A 19,335-nucleotide genomic window follows, 5' to 3' on the forward strand; every position below is an offset into this window, starting at 1 on the left:
CTTGTAATTGAGAATGAAATAAGGTTAATTAGAGTAATGGCCACTTTTCCGCTTGGGGTTTTTGCGTTTTGGTATTTTGTTGTTGCTGCCTCTTGTTGGTCGAGATGTTTCGTTTCCAGGCAGCGCATTCTAATTGTTTAGCATTTTCAGCGCATACCCGAAACACGGCCAAGGCTGATTGGTCAAGCCGTTTCTGCCTGCATGCGACACTACGAAAAGTTTTGGCCAACTTCGCTGCCCATAGAAAGGCGCGCTGAATTCCCGCCCAAACTAAATCTACTTGTAAAACACTTTTGAAATATTAAACACTTGAACCCATTTAGTATATTTATTTGGTTCGCACTATGAACTTGCCAGCAGCACATCGTGACATGCCCAGAAACTGTTTCTTTCGGCTATCAACACTAGCCCATGGCTGCCTGCCAGACCTCGCGCCTGAGCAGCTGCCCACCTTCTCGCCTAGCCGGTCGCTTCTCTCCTCAGCCCTTAGCCCTCAGACCCGGTACGTGCTGTTGATACCGGGTTGGATGTTAAATGACTTTTAATTGGTGTTAGTGCACGTCCTCCCCAACGTACGTACGAACGTATATAGTTGTCAGGTTGTTTTTGTTGGTGTTGGCCCTGCTAGTTGGCTTTAGTTTTTGTCATACGATAGTTTGCAGCAGCGCCGAACTTGCATCCAAACTCACAAAAGTTTCTGAATATAACATGTTTTTTAAGCTTTTAGATATTACATATTACATGTGAAATAACGATGCCCAAGTAGGCTGGGCATTTTGGGACAGCCCCTAGCTAAACTTTTCATACAATAATAATCACTTCGTGAAAGTTTTGTCTATGCTGGCACAGCTGCCGAAACGGAGACATAAACTGGACGGAAGAACTCCAAAGCTTACACAGATTTGTGTTATCTTTCGGCCGGCAAACAAATTGGAATCAGAGTCAGAATCATCCTCATCCTCATGTTCATGTTCACATTCACATTCAGGGGTCCGCTACAGCCAATTAACAGTACGAGTATAAGGTTTTTGTGTGCAGCGAATGTCAAATGTTGGCGCAAATTACGTCATAGGCCGACATGTATACGCATAAATGGCTATATAAATGATTTAAGTGCATTTTTTGCAATTTATTTAATTTTTTCTGTGCCACAAATTGCAATTGCAAAGCTTTTTGTAATTTTTTTGCTTAGTTAAAAATTCATGTATGAATTTGATGTGCAAATTCAAATTAAATTTTTGTCGGCGTTGTTGCGTGCACACACAAAGCACACCGACACACCGACACAATTGTTGCATGACTTTGCGACAATTTAAAAACACACATTTAGTACATGGAAACATAGAGCGGAAAAAACAAAGCAGCCCGAATACACGCGCAACACACATTTAGTATTGTATGCGAGGCGGAACTTCAGCCGACTTATACAAAATATATATACTTACGCATGTATGTGTATACATAGGTAGGGAACACATACATATGTATTTACTAGCATGTGTTTGAAAAGGGTTCCCACCAACCCCTTGATGACTGTGATGCCGGCATGAAACTGCCGATGGATAGGCCTGCACAACATCTACTCGCAAATTGTTGCCGCCAGTCCCTCTGTCGATGTCGTTGTCGTAGTTGTCGTTTTCGACTGTTTCGTTTTTAACATTTTGCGTTTTTTGACCTTTTTGTGTATAGAGAAAAGGAGAGAGAGAGAGAGAGAGAGAGAGGGAGGGAGAGAGAGGGAGAGGGAAACACGCGCACATACACATGCAAGCGCGCTCATTACACATGTATGTGTATGATGGTACTGCTACAAACGCACTCAATCATAAATGAAAACACACACACACACAAGCACATCAGAGCTCCAAAACACACATGCATGTGCCCGTAACCGTGCTAGTGGCATGTGGTCGTGCACATTTACACAAAAGGAAGTTGTTATTTCGACTTCCGGTTTAGCTGAATTGTTATTATTTATACCACTACCTAAGCTACCCTGTTGGGCTCAATTTCTGTTACCAGAGATTTTCTTGTGCGATATTTTTCGCATATGTGTGCACTCACCTCTCCAAATAAAATCGACCGATGACTATTGGAATATTTTAGGCTAGTAGTAATAATTAGCATTTACCCTTTCAAGAACAGCAATATTAAGCATGACAGAATAAAACAACAAATTTCTTTCTTTTTGTTTCTTTCATACATTGTTTCTTTAAGTCTTTAGCCAGTATGCGACAGATTAAAAAGTATTTACTCAATCGTGCTGGTCTTTATACAATATTCTCAAATTGTTTCTCCTTATCAACATGATAAATGGAATCGATCTAGGTTGGGCAAGGTTAGTCTTGCAGTGCGTGGCACGATCTTCATTTGTTTATGTAATTCATTTGTAATTTTAAAAATACAATAATATTTTCTTTAATTTTCAACTTTAAGATTCTACAAATAACTAGCCACCTATATTCAGAGAACAAACAAACAAACTCATATGGCATTTTTAGAACCTTAGGTGGCCCATTAAAGTGTTCTCTAGTTTATGTTTCGTGTGTTCGAATATCTGCTACTATAAAAGATTCCAGCTCATATTGAAAACGATATAAAATATCTAAAACAACAAATTACAAATTTTGAATAGAAGAAACTTTCATTTTGTTCTGCCAGAGCTTAACTTTGGTTCGAATTTACAACAAAAGATAAACAACAAAAAAAAATTGAATTTATAAGATCTTGTTAGCAAAGATCATTTGTATTTTCAAATACATGGAAAATATTTATTTGCGTATTTAGCACCCACCTTACATTTCCACTCTAATGACAAATTAATCAAGTTGAGTCAACACACACCACATTGCCCGCCTGTTGGTGGTGCCCTCGTGCTCGGGCAGTTGCGATTTAGCAACAGTTGCCAATGACATCAGTCTATGGGACTATTCGTTCGACTGCCTACATTGCTGTTCGTTCATCTGCCCGCCTGCCAACGGGCCTATTTGCCTACCTGCCCAATTGCTATTGACTTCATGCAAAATGTAGCAGCTTAATTTGTTTGTCGATTTCGACCATTTGTTGGTCTTTGAATTAAGCTACGGTTTACAGTTGCTGCTGTTGACATTTATTAGTTTCTAAACATGATACTAAAAGATTTTGCTGGCTTACAGCTGCATAATTGGCCAGCCGCCTGACCTGTATGTATCTAATTGATTTTGACAGTTGTTCAGTCGTTTGCCGGCTTTAATTATTTACTTACTATACTTTCGACTCTCAACAATTGAAATACAAACAGCTTTAATACGCGAGTCGCTTGGCTTTTTGCACGAATTGTGTGTTTTTTCTTTCAGCTCATTCGTTTTATTTATGCACATTTATAATTTGGTTGCATTTGATTTGCAAATGCAATGTTTTATATGTATTTGTTTTTAATTAAATCATATAAATGTCAATAATTTCCTAGCGAGCGCTCGAAAGTATGCTTCAATTAACAGCGCATAACTCGCGCAGCCGCCAATTTATAAATATTATGCATATTAAATTGAAAATTGTTGCTGTCAGTCGCTGATATTGCAGGCCAGTGTGCACGCCTCTGTACATATGGGTGTGCGTACATGTGACTCCTATCAGTGCGCGCGGAGCGAGCATGCAAGCGCATCTAATTGTTTGCAGAGTAATATGTGCACATATTTCTACACAGAGAAAAAAGTGAAGAGCTTTTGAGCTCATATCTACCAAATCACATTCGAATCGGAAATTCGCCCAAAATGGAATATAAATATAAAACAACTACATATTGCAACCTATATTAAAGAATATCGAAAAAAAACATTTGGTTCTCAGAGTAATCTGTACTAAGAACGAATAAAAATATGTTTTTCTTACAGTGTACACTTGCCCGCTGGGTAGAAGACATGCTAGCCACTTAGTGCTGCAGTTCGTGTCAGCCGCCGCAGGTCGAGCTTTTTGTTTGTTTTTTTGCCAGTTTGTGCTAGGTGCCAAGTGACCTAATTATAACAGGCATACTTGTAGAACTGGATTCGTTGCACGGCAATTGCTAGAGCGACAGTTGCCACAATACAGGCGATCAGGTGGGCCCAGACACGGCTCGGAACCGAGTCATCTTCCATATCAGCCAGCCGCGCGCGGCCCAGTGTCTTCATTTCGAGTATCATGACTTCTGGCGGGACATGGAAAGTGGCCCAAATAAATGCATGCACCGAAAAGATTATTTCGGCCTGTCAACACAATACATGGAAATCGTGAAAATGCCAAAGGGAAATACAAGGAAAACGACGACTAAACCGATGCCGATAGCAGCAAAGCCAATGTATAAGTGCTTGGAAAATCACGGCAAATTTTTTTCAATCTCGCAGGACTCTCGACAGCAGGACTTTCAAGGTGGTAGTAGTATAGGATAGCAGGCAGCATGGCAGGCAATGAGCAAGAACTATTGAAAAATGCAAAGTAGCTGCGGTGATTGCACCAATAAGGATTAGGGGCAGGTTGCGAAGGGGAAGAAGTCTAACAAGATGTCGACTAAAATCATTGACTACTAACAACAAAAACATCTGTGCCATCATCGTAAGGAAAGCAACACAAAGCAGAGCTCAGGCAATGCGGAAATGAAGAGTGGCGCAAGAAACTGTAGCAATGAGGAGGACAACTCCTGCACAGCGAAAGTATTGTTGCCTAGATGAGGGCAGGATGGCAGGTATGTACGTGTATGGTTTGTCTGTCGCCAGTGCTTTCTTTTTCTTCTAGCTCACTGAAGTCGTCCTCGTGCTTACCAAGGACAAAAATGCGTTAAAATAGCGTCTTTTTAAACGCATTGTGCCTGTTGGCGCTGTGGCTCTTGATGTTGATTATGTTGCTGTCGGTGTTGGTGTTGGTACGGCTGCGGCTGCTGCTGCTGCTCTGTCATTACACGCCATGCAATATTCACTGACGAGGCGTGTGCTCTGCATTTGTTGTTGTTGTATCAGAGAGCTACACGACTGCAGCGAAAAACACACATAGCCATACAAAACGAACACGCGTAGAGGAGCTGCCATCGCCATCGCCACCACCACCGCCGCTTATATAAACTTGCGCGCACGAAACACTTCCGCATGCGAAAAGCTTTCCGCTTCCGGTGCTGTAGTGTTGCTGTTGACGTTGCTGTTGTTGTTGTTGTTGTCGTTGCCGTTGCCGTTGCCAGAGAGGCGAACCTCTCGTACATTGCCTTGCCTCGACTTCCTTGCCACTTGCTGTCGGGCGGCTCTGCAACTTTAAATATTAACAGCTAAGTAGCGTGTGTCGCCATATTTGGTTGTGTGTGCGCCCGTGCCCCTGTGCCACTGTGTTTGTGTACTTCGATTTTTCTTGCTCTTATCGCTGCCGTCATCGACTTCGTGCTGAGGCCAGCAGCTAGCTCAAGCTCCTCCCCGCTCCTAGCTCCCTGCTCGCTGCTTACCGCTCGTCGCACGCCGCGTCGTCGCCGCCTGTCAAAGTGTCATTTAGATCGTAATGGTTTGATATGCGCGCAAACACATTAAAAGCCTTGCGTTACAAACAACGACAACAACAAAAACAGCAACAACAATCAGGACGCACGCCTTTGCGTCCTCATCCTCTCTTACACTCACTCGTACATATATAAGCCACTCAAAAGTTGATTGCAGGACATTTGGCGCACTCTAGCAAACCTCTCCCATTCCCTTACATATATCCAATATTAATAATAGGCAAACGAAAATCTATGACGCGTCAAATCGGTGGCTATTAATTGAAATCAATACTTATATGTTTTTGCTTGATATATTACGTATACGCGTGATACGGTAAAATAAATCCACAATTACATACCAACAGCCCAGATAATCAAATCAATCCGAATGAGCCATCAACTTACCTGAAAAGATACAGTAACATTAAAATTTATTAATAAGCTGAATGTTTTCATAAGGATTTTGACGAAATAAAGTATTCTAAGACCATGTTTTCTGGCAAATTAACGAAAATATCAAATTAATGTTCGCGCTTCTCATTAGCTTTACTTAACGTTTGATGAAGGCTAATCGAAAAGAGGCTTAAGTTTGTCCCTCATAAATGAATAAAGATACGATAGTTGGAGGTTGTAGTTTCCGTACTCTTCAATATAAAGGTAAACGTACGCCTAATCTTACAAAAACCATAAACGGTTCCATTATTAAGAGCGACTTAAGGTTAGTTCCTCTAACTTTAATAATTTCGGATTGAAAACTCTTGTTACAAAAAGTGATCAATCTGAAAATACCCTTCTACTTCTACCCTTTAGGTGTTAGCCACAAAATAGTTATGTTGCTATATTAGAGTGGTTTTGGCAGAAGAAAGAAGTTTGAGTTTTTTTTTTTAAAGGTTGATGAAAGAAAATAATATGTAACAAGTAAAAAGCTAAAGTCGGGTGTCCCGACTTTGAAATACTCTGTACATATGTTTATAATAATTATTAAAATAAAAAAAATTAAGAAAATAAAAAAAAAAATTTGATCGATTTTACCTCTCTCGGTATTCGAACTCACGAAAAGGGTTTATAATTGCACATTTCCATAGCAATTTCGCCTGTGTGAGTGTATGTATGCCTATGCGCATCTATTCGTGTCTGTGTAAACATGTTAGCAGTCAACCAAACAGCAACATCAACAACAGCCGCGGGCAGCACTTGAGCAGCGCTTGAGCAGCGCTGCAGCAGCAAACATATTTATGGCTATAACTTCTCGTTAAATCGGTCTATCATAGTGAAACTTGGCATACGGACACATAATAACCAACTGGGGGTATTTCCAAAATCTTAGTTCGAAATTCCAAGGGGGAGTTAGAGAAAATCGCAATTTGCGAAAGAGAGGGGGGAGGGAGGGAAATTCCAAAATACACATATTCTGCGTATTCACACAAGGCATCTTGGACTAAAATTTGGTGTTCCTAGGTCTTATAGTCTCCAAGATATAGGCGATTATACGAATGGAAAATCGGGAAAACCCCCATAGGGGGGAAGTGGGGGGAAAATCAAAAAAATAAAACAAACTCGTATAGAATACACACATAACGCATCTTTGTGCAAAATTTGGTGTCTCTATCTCTTTTAGTCTCTGAGATCCAGGTGTTCATACGGACGGACAGACGGACAGACAGATCGACTCGTCTCGTCATGCTGATCAAGAATATATATACTTTGTGGGGTCTGCCACGCCTCCTTCTGCCTGTTACATTTTTCAGCTCCCGCAAACCTAATATACTTCTATACATTTCATGTACAGAGTATAAAAAGCACAACCAGCGCGAAATCCCCTTTTCCCCTTGTTATTTTAAATAATATTTTTATTTAGTGCCTGACTGTTTGGGCCAGCTGGGCCTAAGCAAAGCGCATTGAGCGGCATCTAAAGTGACTTTCTAATTAGTTTGGTTTGTCAAGCGAGAGAAGCTCACGGTGATGGCGACGGTGACGACGCACTTGACTCAATTTATGCGAATTACGCCCCGCACAGACATACATACACCTTCGTACATCCACCTATACAGATACAAGTATACCCGTATGTTGCTGGGCATGCACAAACATGGTAGTCAGTTCCGCAAAAGGCAGTATGTGTGTGGAGGAGCGGGTGAAACCACTTCGACGGTATCAAAACTCATATCTGCTTTTGAATTCCAAGAATGTTTTTGAGACCCGCCAACAGACACACGAAAATGTATAAGAGCAGAAAAATGTAAAGCCATAAAAATATGTTACAATGCTTCGTTGCCTTATGAAAGAAATTATAAAGGAGCGTTTGCCAGTTCGCTCGTGTGAGAGTGTGGGTGCGCGAGAGGGCGAGTGTTCATGTGAAGGGTATGTGTGTGTGTGTATGTGTGTAGGCAACACGAGGCCACAATTTCCGCAATTAAATAAAAACGCAAACTTAAGCCACTGGCAAAGTCAGGAGGATGGAGGGAGACACGAGTACGAGTGGGAAAGCGAAACGAATGCTCAACCACCTCTGGTCGGCGGTTGGACAAAATATTTGCATATGAGTAGCGGTTGGAGTATAATAGGCAAACACTCACGTTGGCACAAACGCACACACACACACCACATTCACCCGCAGAACATACTCAAACGCACACATCCGCACACATACTATACGTGTATGTATGGGAACACGCAACGCGTTAATGTATTTTGATTTCAACCTCAGCACCTGCCGGCGACGCCGCTGCGTTTGCTACTAAGTGTCGCCTACCATGCGTGCCTGCAAACCCAAACCCACACCCACACCCACAGCCAAACTCCAACCCATACCCAAGCCCGTTTCCTGCTCCAACACCGGCTCGTTCCGAGTTCATTTTAATTTCACAGACATGCGAACTGGCGCGACTGGCAAAGACACGCATGTTAATATTTGGCTGCTTTCGTTATGTGTTTCATATAATTTTGTGTTTTCTCCATTTAAACTTTTTCGGAACCCGCTTCCTCTCAAAGAGCAAACAAAGGGCTGCGCTTTTTGATATTTTGACGTTGTCAGCCACCAACTCAGAGCTGAGGCTCGACCCCTTCCCTGCCTCAGCTCAAATGAAACGAAATAAAAATAAAAATTTCCTCATTTGTAGGTAGAGCAGAAATCGTTGTCACAATGCTGCCACGTTTTGTATCGCCGCCGCACATCTACAAGATACGCACGCACACATGTACACATACTCGTACCTTCAAAATTGCAGGGAACAACTGAAAGTTGGCCAAAAAGCAGAAAATAAAAACAACAACAAGAGACAATGTTAAAGTCGAACAAGCCGGAAAATGAAATACCCTGTATCCGCAGTTGAAGCAAGAATTGGAAGAGTATATGCATGAAGTACTTCCCTTTTTCATACTTCTGCAGCAATCTTGTATACCCTTTGGCCATTCGGATGCAGAGTACAGGTATAAAAAGGAGTAACCAGTAAGCTCACACAAATTATGAGTATTTGCCATGAAAATATCAACAGCAATGTCGTATCGCTTGCTCGATGCGCCGTCCCACTTTGCGCCTAAAAATATTCTTTTAATTTCATATGCATAACAAATTTATGCAAGGCGCGCTCAGTTTGCAGGTGTCTGTTTCTGTGTTGGTGTCGTCTGTGGGGTGGTGTGGTGTGTGTTGAAAGACTCATGAAATTATATGAAGATGCTCGTTGATATGCCCTCCACGCCATGACCGACTGACACGCGGACTGGTTCACCGACTCACCTACTGACTTCTTGTCTGGCTGGCTGCCTGCCTGCCTCTTCGCTATTTTGTTCAAATTGTGACTACGTGCGGGTTAAATGTACGCCAGTCAGTCAGTCAGTTAGTCGGTTTGTGAGTCAGTCGGCTGGCTTTTTCTCCCAGCCGCTATACTTGTATGAAAAGTGAATTTTGATAGATGAACGCGGCTTATATGTTATAAATATATATGTATGCGTAGGCCTATACAGGCATGTGTGAGCAGCTGTGGTTTGTTTAAAATGTAGCTATACTTGCTGAAAATTTGATTAATTTCTGCATATTTTGAGCCGTAAATGTAAGGCTCCTTTTAGCACATTAAAGTGCCATTAATGAACACATTTTTCAAGGTTTGTACTATTAATACAAGGGGACTATTTGATGATATGAATAATAGATAAACCGGTTATTAAGTCCATGGAATATTTTATGAAAATTCCTCTTGGACGATACTTGTAGGCGGACGTATTCAAGTCATATTAAATTCTGAGTGCACTAGCAAATAAAAAGGTATCCCAATTCATACTTCGTACTCTAAAAGCCAGAGGCAGCTGCATGCTGCAGAAGAGGCTTGTAAGCCAAAGGCTTGATTTTGCCCGAAACAGATTGGAGATATGCACGACCTAGAAAACATATTTTACCCATCCTAAGGCCATATTAGACAGATTTCTTAACTTCAATACATGAATGGAGCTCACAAGATTAATGGATGAAATACACGTAGTTTTCCTTTGAACAAAAAATAGATCGAATTGTATTTCAATTATAATTTTGTTTTTTATTTGCATGCTTCTATTACTTCTCCCGCTGGCCCATATAAGGTGTGCATGCATCGCGTCTTATATGAAATTTCCATCATCCTTAAGAACGCAGTTTCGGGTTACAAAATAAGCCGCAAAACAAACCCACATTAGTCAGCCGCCCATAAAAACCAGAAATCCCTCAAAAATTGATGTTAAGCTGTGAGCTTAAAACATGAGCTGCTAGCTGCCATGCACAAAGCCACGCTAGAACGGTTTAACATGAATCGTAGAGACAAAGCTTATTAGGTACATGCGACTGGTTGGGGATGGAGGCTCCAATACGACTGCTATGAGTTTAACCCCAAAAAGAGAGCACTTAATTAGCAGCCTTGACTTTCAGGCGGAGACCAACCGCTGTGACTGCCAACTGAGAGGGAGACGCGAACTTAAAGCAACCGCCTAACTGCCAACTGCCAGCTGACTTTAAAAGACTGGCCCACCGACACACTTACACACTCGTATGTGTATTTGTAGTACATGCCCTCTGCCAGGAGCAAGTAAACTGCAAAGGCAGCAAGTTTCGCTCTTTGCTTGCTGGAATTTGTGCAAATAAACACAATTTTAATTTACTTTTTGTGTGCGCGGGGCACCATACAGCGCATTTTTCTCATTTGAAGTGAAATCGAGACAGCTCGAGACCGTAAGCAGAGCTCGGTCGACCCCAGTCCATTGGTTGTGCAGAATGGAACGACAACCTTTGCCTTGCCTGCCGCCGCTGTTGCTTTTTTGTCTTGCGCTGAATTTTTAATTTGCTTGGCAAACATTGAAGAAAGCACGAGCATGAGGACGAGGAAGAGGCTCAAGCTCGAGTCGGGCAGCCGCCAGTGAACGCAAAAGGTTTTACATGCTGCCGTCGCCGTTGCTTTTGCCATTGCCGGTGCGGCTGCGACTGCGGCTTCGGCTTGGGCTGCGTCTGCGGTTCACTTGATGAAGGTCGTGTTCATGCAATTCAGCAAAAGAAGGTTAAGTGCAGAGTGTTTCTTCTTCTCCATCTCCATCCCCATCTCCATGCCACTGCCCATGCCCATCTCCATATCCACCACACATCGCTTTTTTGGTCGAGTGTGCTACAAATTGAAATATTATGCCATGCTGTGGCTGTTGCTGTGGCTGTTGCTGATGCTGTCGCCGTTGTTTTGTCGTTGCGCCGCAATGCGCTGAGTATGTTATGAATTTTGTGCAACATGCTTTCAGGATGCTTTCACGCAGATATGTAAATTTGCATTACTTATGTGCGCGCTTGCTGCCTGCTTTGGGTGTGTGTTTGTGTGTGATTGTGTGTATGAGAGTGTGCTTTTGTATATGGAATTTAATTACAGTTTTTACTGTTCAAGCAGCCATACGAATCCAACTTATTGACTGATGCGAGCGGTCCCTTGATCGCTCCAGCCCTCGACACGTACACGCAATAACATTAAAATGGCATTGCTGCCGCACAAAAATATGACCAGCGCCAATGCAGGCGCGTAGAGGAGGCGGCGGGCAGTCGGGAATGAAGAAATGCTGACCCAGTTTGACTTCGACTTCATAACTAATTCACGCACACACACTAGCTCGCACACACTCGCACTTACACACTTACACACGAATATGCGAGCAAGTACATACAACATTGTATTATATGAACTAGAGAGCTGCATTACAAGTAATGCACCCAAATGCCGTGCTTTGAGGCATTCATTTAGTTGACTGAATGATATTTCTATACAAGCATACCTTGTGAATGCTCTATATGGAAAGTTATGTCTGTTAATGCTAATACAAACAATTTTAACCCTTCGCATGTCTATAATGCATTTCTGCAACATACCGCTTAAACTCACTTATTTTACAATGTACGCGCAAAATTTGAAAAGTTTCTTTTTGATGTAGTTCTACACATGGTATTTTTTAAGTGTATTTGATTTGGTTACACTGAAATAAGCTGTGAATTGAAATTATGATCACTTTTGGCGCCAATTTTGTGATTCGTTGAGTTATAATAAAACAAGAAAGGAATGATAAAGTCGAGCAGGCTCAACTCTTAAATACCCTGTACCACCCCACAAAAAAGTAATTAAATTAATTAATTTAATTTAATTAAATTAATTAATTGATTTAATTAATTTTATTTCTTTTTTGTGGGGTGGTACAGGGTATTTGAGAGTTGAGCCTGCTCGACTTTAGCATTCCTTTCTTGTTTTTATTTTTATTTACAGACATTTTTGTGACTCCAGAAAAAACAATAATAAGGGACAAGTTTGTTTTATTTTTTTTGATTTTCCCCCACTTCCTATGGGGTTTTTCCGTAACGTCGTTCATATAATCGCCTATATCTCAGACACTATAAGAGCTAGGCATACCAAATTTTAGTCAAAGATGCCTTATGTGAATACGCAGAAAATGTGTATTTTGGAATTTCCCTCCGTGCAGCTGTTCAAAACTTTAGCAGATGATAAGGCTATTTATGACTGTCTTACTGACACTAGAAATATGGCAGAATAGTGCTATATTAATGAACAACTTGATTCCCGAATTTGCAAAATATGGTGAAATATTAGTTCCTTTTTGTTTTAATTACATTTCACGTTTATTCTGCGATTTCTGTACAAGCTTTCAGCTTTGACTTAATACGGATGCTATTGACCACCAGTGTTGCGCTGAGTGGGTTTTAATTATTCCCTTATTCATAAAAGAGTCGCGTGTGATATAATTCACTAATATAACTCATTGAGAGAGTACACAGCGAAGGACAATGAATGAATGCATTCATGCAAGCCTCTAATATGAACTTTCTGGCACCACTGCCGTGTCCTAGCTTTCACGTTACCACCGCCCTCCTACTCGGGTACTCATGTTCGCATATGTGTGTTTCTGTCGGGGCCGCGTTGCAATATAATTAAGGTGGAATAACTTAAGAGCCGTGTGTGTGGCCCAAGTACCGACGTGCACTGTCTGCTGCGTTTAAAATTGATGCGACTTAGCCATTGCAGCTACCGATGCGCGCTGATGCTCAGGGCTAACTGCAATTCGGCTGCTTGTAACACATGGCTGCGTGCCGTGCTTTCCACAAACACTGAAGCTGAAGCTGCTGCCATTTCCTAAAAATTAAAGCGCTTTAAGGAAGCTCGTTTGTAACCGCAGACCAAAACATGTTTGAAATGTTAAAGAATAACTTTTGGGTATTTGGTGTTCAAGGAGCAAGCAAGTGCCTGCATCGAAAAGTTAATAATGCTACTAATTACGAAATACATACGAGTATGTACATATATGTAGGCATTGGAAATATTGTTGAGTTCCCCAAATCTTCATGTAGATAAAAGTTTCAATTATATAAAACATGACAAGGTAGTCGGTCAGAAAGATTTCTATTCAAAAATTATGCCATATCTGAGCTTTCAAATCCATTATTTAATTAGGCCAATCCGCCACTCTATGAAGGCTAGGTAGGTAGGGTCGAATTAATATGCCATAAGCAATTACTTTGAAATCTGGTAACTGCGGGTACATCGGAGCTTCCATTAATCGAAGACTGACTGTTGAAAGCTCGGGGTTTCGTTGTTGTTAGTGGTCAATGAAATGCAGCTCAATTTTGCCAAACATCCAACCACAGCCATTGACGTATTGGATTCCAGATTGAAGCAACGACGTGAGTGGTTTAGATATGAGCCCAATTACGTAGATATTTAATAAAATAGAAAGCAGGATAGTAGAAAATATGTGTAATTGTTGACTTGAAGTAAAAAATGGAATCGATTATCTGTCCAGCCATTCCATATTTGAAGACGAATCACAAAATTTATTCTGATTTAAACTTTTAGAAAGCATAACATGTGAAGGGTTGTCGAATCAAGGAATGGCCAGCGCCAGCGACATGCTGTTCGGCCAACAAAACTCATGCAAATGCGAAGTCGACCAACTTATGAATATAGCTGTAAAGTCAATTTAAATGCTATAAACTGCAAAATGTCGAACAGAGGACAAGCCGAAGGAGTGCACGACATGCGGTCAGACAAAGAAGTGGTTGCAGGCATCGCCATACGTCGATAAAAGGCTATACAGTTTAAATATAACAGGCATTTTTATGTCTGTCAACGTCAACCCCATTGCCAACTATGCGTGGTGTGGTGCATGGGTGTGTGTGGGTGAGTATATTTGGGTCTTAGTTGTAGAGTTTTTTTTACCAGCGGGTCAGTCAATCGATTTTGTAGTACTTGCAAGAAGGCGAGTTAAAGCTGAGCCAAGTAAAGGGGAGCACTTTCTAAACACTTAGTGACTAATTTGGTGAACGCAATCATCCAAGCCACTGACAAAACTTTGATGTCAGTCTCTTACTAGTTGGGCACCAGGACATTATGCCAATATAGTATGTAAGTACTAATATACCTGAACGGCCAATCAATCAAGCATATTTATTTGCAACACACTTGCCGGTCAACTTTGAAGCATTTCATATTTTGCATTTTCGATGTCCAATTTGCCTATTTTATGCCACAACAAACGACCATTGTCGGCGAAGGGGCTATCAATTGAAGTCGAGCCATGGACGGACTATCCAGGATCGATATCTATGATTATTTAATAAACTCAATTATATGGCCCAGCTCATGCGTGTGTGTGTCTGTGTGTGTTTGGGGTGGCATTGCCTGCGGGTTATTGCACTTATTCTTTGAATAAACATGCAGTTCGCCCGTAAGCACTACTGTATGGTGGATTGGCGGATTGGCGGCCTGCCCTATCAACTTTACGAAATTGACATTTTTAATTTGTTGCTACTTTGACATTTAAATGTAATGAAAAATTCATGAAAATGCTATTAACAACGGCCACTCAATATTTTCGAGGCAGCATTTTTTCCTCCAATTCTGTGCGTCATTCACAAATGGCAAAAAGTTTTATGCACTCTCAAAAGTTTTGCGCTTGGCCACTCCGCCACTGTCCATTTGCCGGGAGCAGGAACAGGCAAGCAGGAAGAATTGCACTTAATTGTATTGCAAATAGTTGGTCCGAGTGAAGAACTTGGGGTGTGGCTAGGGGTAGGCACCAGTTACATTTTAATCTCATATTTCTTTTCTCATTCTCAATGGTAAGTTTCTTAGTAATGCCAAGCTCCACCTCTTCAGTTGTATCGACAATGTCTTTTCGCAAATTGGCGAATTAAATGTTTGTTCAAAGGAAAGTACACAGACTCGCACACATGCACATCTCTGCGCAGCAAAAACAATACCCATGTGCAACAAATTTCTGCATGTGCAACAAACCCAGTGGCCTGGTACATTTATTTACTTAGCTTTCTTGGCTTTCTTTCTAGTTGCCAATTGTTTTTGTTGCCATTTCCGTTGCTGTTTACGGCACGTAGCAACGCTCACAAAACATTTAAAACAAGTCAAGTTGCGTTCGGGTAACAAGATTCTACCTTCCCGCATACAGTGGAGCACAGCTCATACACAGCACGATAGATTTGACTCTGAAATTCCACACTTTCAAATCAGAATCCCCAAGTGTCATTAGAATTTTGTTGTAGCATAATATTTAAACGCATTATAAACAGATATGTTTGTAATAATTTGTTTTACATACATATTCTAAATTGTGTCTATAACTTTCTGTGCAATACAATGTTGAAAAAAAGCAGCAGTGCTAAGAACAACTGCAGACAAAGTATGAAAAAAGATTACATTTATGGCTGTAACGTCTTCACATGAGGAGAATTAAGCCCTATTTTAAGAAAAAGAATTCAAATAATGTGGGAGATTTCACAAATCAATATAGCCATTATTTTAAGGGATATAGATCTGTTCGTCTTGAATATTTTTCAGGCTAATTTTTATACCGTGTACCCAAAAGATAAAAAAACTTGGTATCCAGATTCTTCTGAGCCTGAGAAAGAACGAGTTTGTTAATTTTTTCTGATGCACCGCCCCACTCCCACCCTATTCGCGGTTTTCTATAATTCCAAATTCTTGGAATTGGGAACTAAAATTTGATAGTCACCCAGTTAGTTATTATATATTCGTATACCAAGTTTCATCATGATAGGTCAATTATGAAGAAAGTTATAGCCATAAATAAAATCGCATGCACTTCCTGCAGCTCTGCCCGTAGCTGTTGTTGTTGCTGCTTTGGTTAAACTTTGTGCTGAATACATACACGTATATAAACACACAGAAACACGATTCTGATGTACATTTATTATATGCATGTGTTGAATATTTTATATTTAATTAAATTAATTAATTATTTCTTTTCAATAATTTTTTTTAATTTTCCTTTTTTGCTCGACTGTAGCGTTCTATCTTGTTTTTTGTTTGAAATTAATGTTACTAATTTGTTTCTATTTACAACAACTATACATACAACAACTTTATATACCATTAAGCTGCGAACCACTGTGCGTCTATTCGTGTATGAACAGTGCCTTCTATACCGACAGATATGTACATGCAGATCTTCTGGGTTGTCGCTGCCACACAATAAAATCCAAAACAAAACCTCAATTCAAAGTGAATATAAATTGTTTTACAACTGGCGTTTGCTTTGCATTTTAAATGGTTCTGCGCCAGCTGCAGCTGCAGGCTGTCGCCAGATGGCGCCACGTAGTTCTTAGATGAAGTCAGTGAATGTCAAACTATGCATGTGTTCGTGTTTTGTATGTGTGTGTGTGTGTGTATTTTATTTTTACCAGCCCGAACATTCCCAGACCACATTAAATGAGTCTCGACTCGATTCTAGGCATTGGCTTTAAAGGTCGTCGTGTTAATTGGAGCATGAGAGCATGCAGCTTGCGCTCTCCCCAACCATTAGAGATTGCCTGCAGCCTCTCCTCTGCTGCCTCATTACACGCTGCGGTTGTGCTAAGAATGGTTGTGGTTGCTTGGCATGTGCAGAACCGTTCAGCCGTTAAGAACCGCCTGCCAATAATAGGAGCAACACTTTTAGAAGCAGGGCAGGTAATACAGGAGCCGGGACCAAGCCCACTCTGTAGTGTTAGAATATAGTATGTATAAGTGCACTGATATCCCCCTGCTTAGCAATAGGAATATCTATGATAACTATAATATGACTCGAAATATTTTATTTGCTAAATGTACGGCCATCCATCAGCACAAGGTCAGAGCAGTTTACATTATTATTACAGTTAATTTGGAGCTTTTGTCCATCGAAAGGCATTTCATCGTAGAAAAAGATGGCATAAGAAAATAATTCATACTTTTTCTTCCCAACTATTGACTCACACAGACGTAATATCCCTTAGAGCTCAAATAACTAAAGTTGGGTTAGAATAAGGAGGTTATTTTACGTCTGAAAAAATGAATAGATTGTACGTTTTACCGATAAGCTCCCTTACTCCTTTGCTCTTGGTTATATTTCACAATTAAAATTTCTTACCCACAATTACTATACATAGTTTTTCTGCATTTGTCAAGTTTTCTTATAATATATTAACTCCAAAGGCAGTGTTGTTGCTGCTGCTTCAGATTAGTTTTGTACTGCATAACATTATTATTAAATTGGTAAACACTTTTTTAATTTAAAAAGTAAACCAATTCAATTTATATTTCAAAGGTTAATTGATTTATCTGTAATACCAAATACGGCCTATTTAAAAATAATCATTGATTTAAATTAAAGTGGCAATATATGCAGTGTTTTTCTTTTTAATGTTTTCTTCTAAATCAAAGTTTTTCTATCTGATACCAGGAACTTTTTACATTGAATGCAAGCTTAGGACTTTATACATAAAGTTTGTGGTCAAAAATCACCATCCCGAAGCCTCGCATCGGATGTATGGGGTTTTGAGGATCACTTACCCGATCTGCCGATCGTTATGTCTGTCTCCACGACCGTGGTGGCCGATGACAGCGATTTATCCGTGGGTAATGCCGCCGGTGGCATGGGCAGTGGTCCCACAGTAGATGTGGTGGTCAGGTCACAACATTCACGCTCCGGAAATTCGCTGCAGCGCGCCAGGTGAAGAGCGGCTGCGAAAAACATAACCCAGACGCTGAGACAGCAGGAGAGTATTTTTAGGTTTTTTATTCTGAAGCGGGTCATGTTGGTAGCGCTGTCTTCTGGTCGTCAGTGTGCTGTTGTTTTTGCTTAATGTTGTCGCTGTTTTAACAAAAATGGACGAAATGTCACGACGCGTTTGGTGTTGTTGCTTTAAATACTTATTGCTTGTTGCTTTCGCTTACTGTTTCTTTACATGCACTCTTAAGCGCGTTCCTTTTGCTTTGTGCTACATTGTCTAAGTCAGATGGCGCTCTTGTAGTTATTTTTGCAGTTGTCTCCTTCCTCTACTTCCTCTTATTCTCGTTTACACTTTCTAGGTGAGTGCATTTCTACGCCCGCCTTGGCTTTGGCGTCGCCACCATCGCATTCGCTATCCACACCGCTCTCCTGGACGCGGCTTTATGTTGCTTTTGCTGCTTTTACTTTTGATTTCGTTGGCAATTCACCTCTCCTCTCTCAAAGAAATCTGCACTTATTTGATTTATTTATGACGTTGTTTGCGCGTTTGTATTATGCTTATTTTATTTGTGCTTCACATTATGAACGCATTTTAAAGTCTCAGTATTTCATTGCTGTGTAATCAAATAATCTATTTGTGTGTATATATATTTCTAGTTAATTTTCAAATGGAAGGACCGTGCACTTCGAGGCAATGCGCAAGGACAAGCCATTGAGATTTTTTGATTCGTAATTCCAGCTAAAACAAATTTCAGCGCATTTACTGATGCAACAACATTGACTTTAAGAATCCGCAATGCCGACTTGAAAATCCCCCAAAAAGCGCACAAAAATTGACAGCAAAACAACTATGAACAGCATTTACAATTACTTTCGACAAAATTTATATAGACAACAATAGACATAATGCAGCAATAAAAGCAACAATAATAACAGCAGCAACAACAACCACAACTAATACAAGTCCAATAGGAGCTGCCACAAGGCCAGCAACAAAAATAAATATATGTAAGTAAGCACCAAAGTTTGAGGAACCCAGCCGGCAATGGCACAAGGAGCCTCGTTGCCAGGCAGGCAGGCAGTCAGGCAGTCAGCCAGTCAGGCAGTCAGCCAGTCAGGCAGACAGACAGACAAGCCGAAGGGACGGACAGCAAACACTGAATAACATAAAAACTTTTTCATTTACAATTTGCTCACTGGGTCTATGTGGCAACAAGAAAATGCTGAAAAGTTCGTAGCAAATGTAAAAAGTTGTTGTCTTTGTTGTTCTCGTTGTTGTTGTTGTTGTTGTTGTTCTAGCTCTTGTCGCGAATTGCTGCGGTTTATGCGGTTGGTGTGGTCTCCCCCCACTTAGCATTGTT

General features: G+C 40.7%; 1 protein-coding gene across 3 annotated transcripts in view; it reads right to left on the minus strand.

Moving 5' to 3' along the window:
* LOC115620477 overlaps positions 1–18,262 on the minus strand; it is an 80,178-nt gene extending 61,916 nt beyond the window's left edge. For all 3 annotated transcript variants that reach the window (XM_030513711.1, XM_030513709.1, XM_030513710.1), the window contains exon 1: positions 17,815–18,262. In XM_030513711.1, coding sequence (XP_030369571.1) covers positions 17,815–18,058 — 244 coding nt within the window. In that variant the 5' untranslated portion in view covers positions 18,059–18,262. The remainder of the gene's footprint in view (positions 1–17,814) is intronic.
* Positions 18,263–19,335: the final 1,073 nt, after the last annotated feature.

The sequence above is a fragment of the Scaptodrosophila lebanonensis genome, unplaced genomic scaffold (genome assembly GCF_003285725.1).
Source record: "Scaptodrosophila lebanonensis strain 11010-0011.00,11010-0021.00 unplaced genomic scaffold, SlebRS2 tig00000024-arrow-pilon, whole genome shotgun sequence".
NCBI lineage: Eukaryota > Metazoa > Arthropoda > Insecta > Diptera > Drosophilidae > Scaptodrosophila > Scaptodrosophila lebanonensis.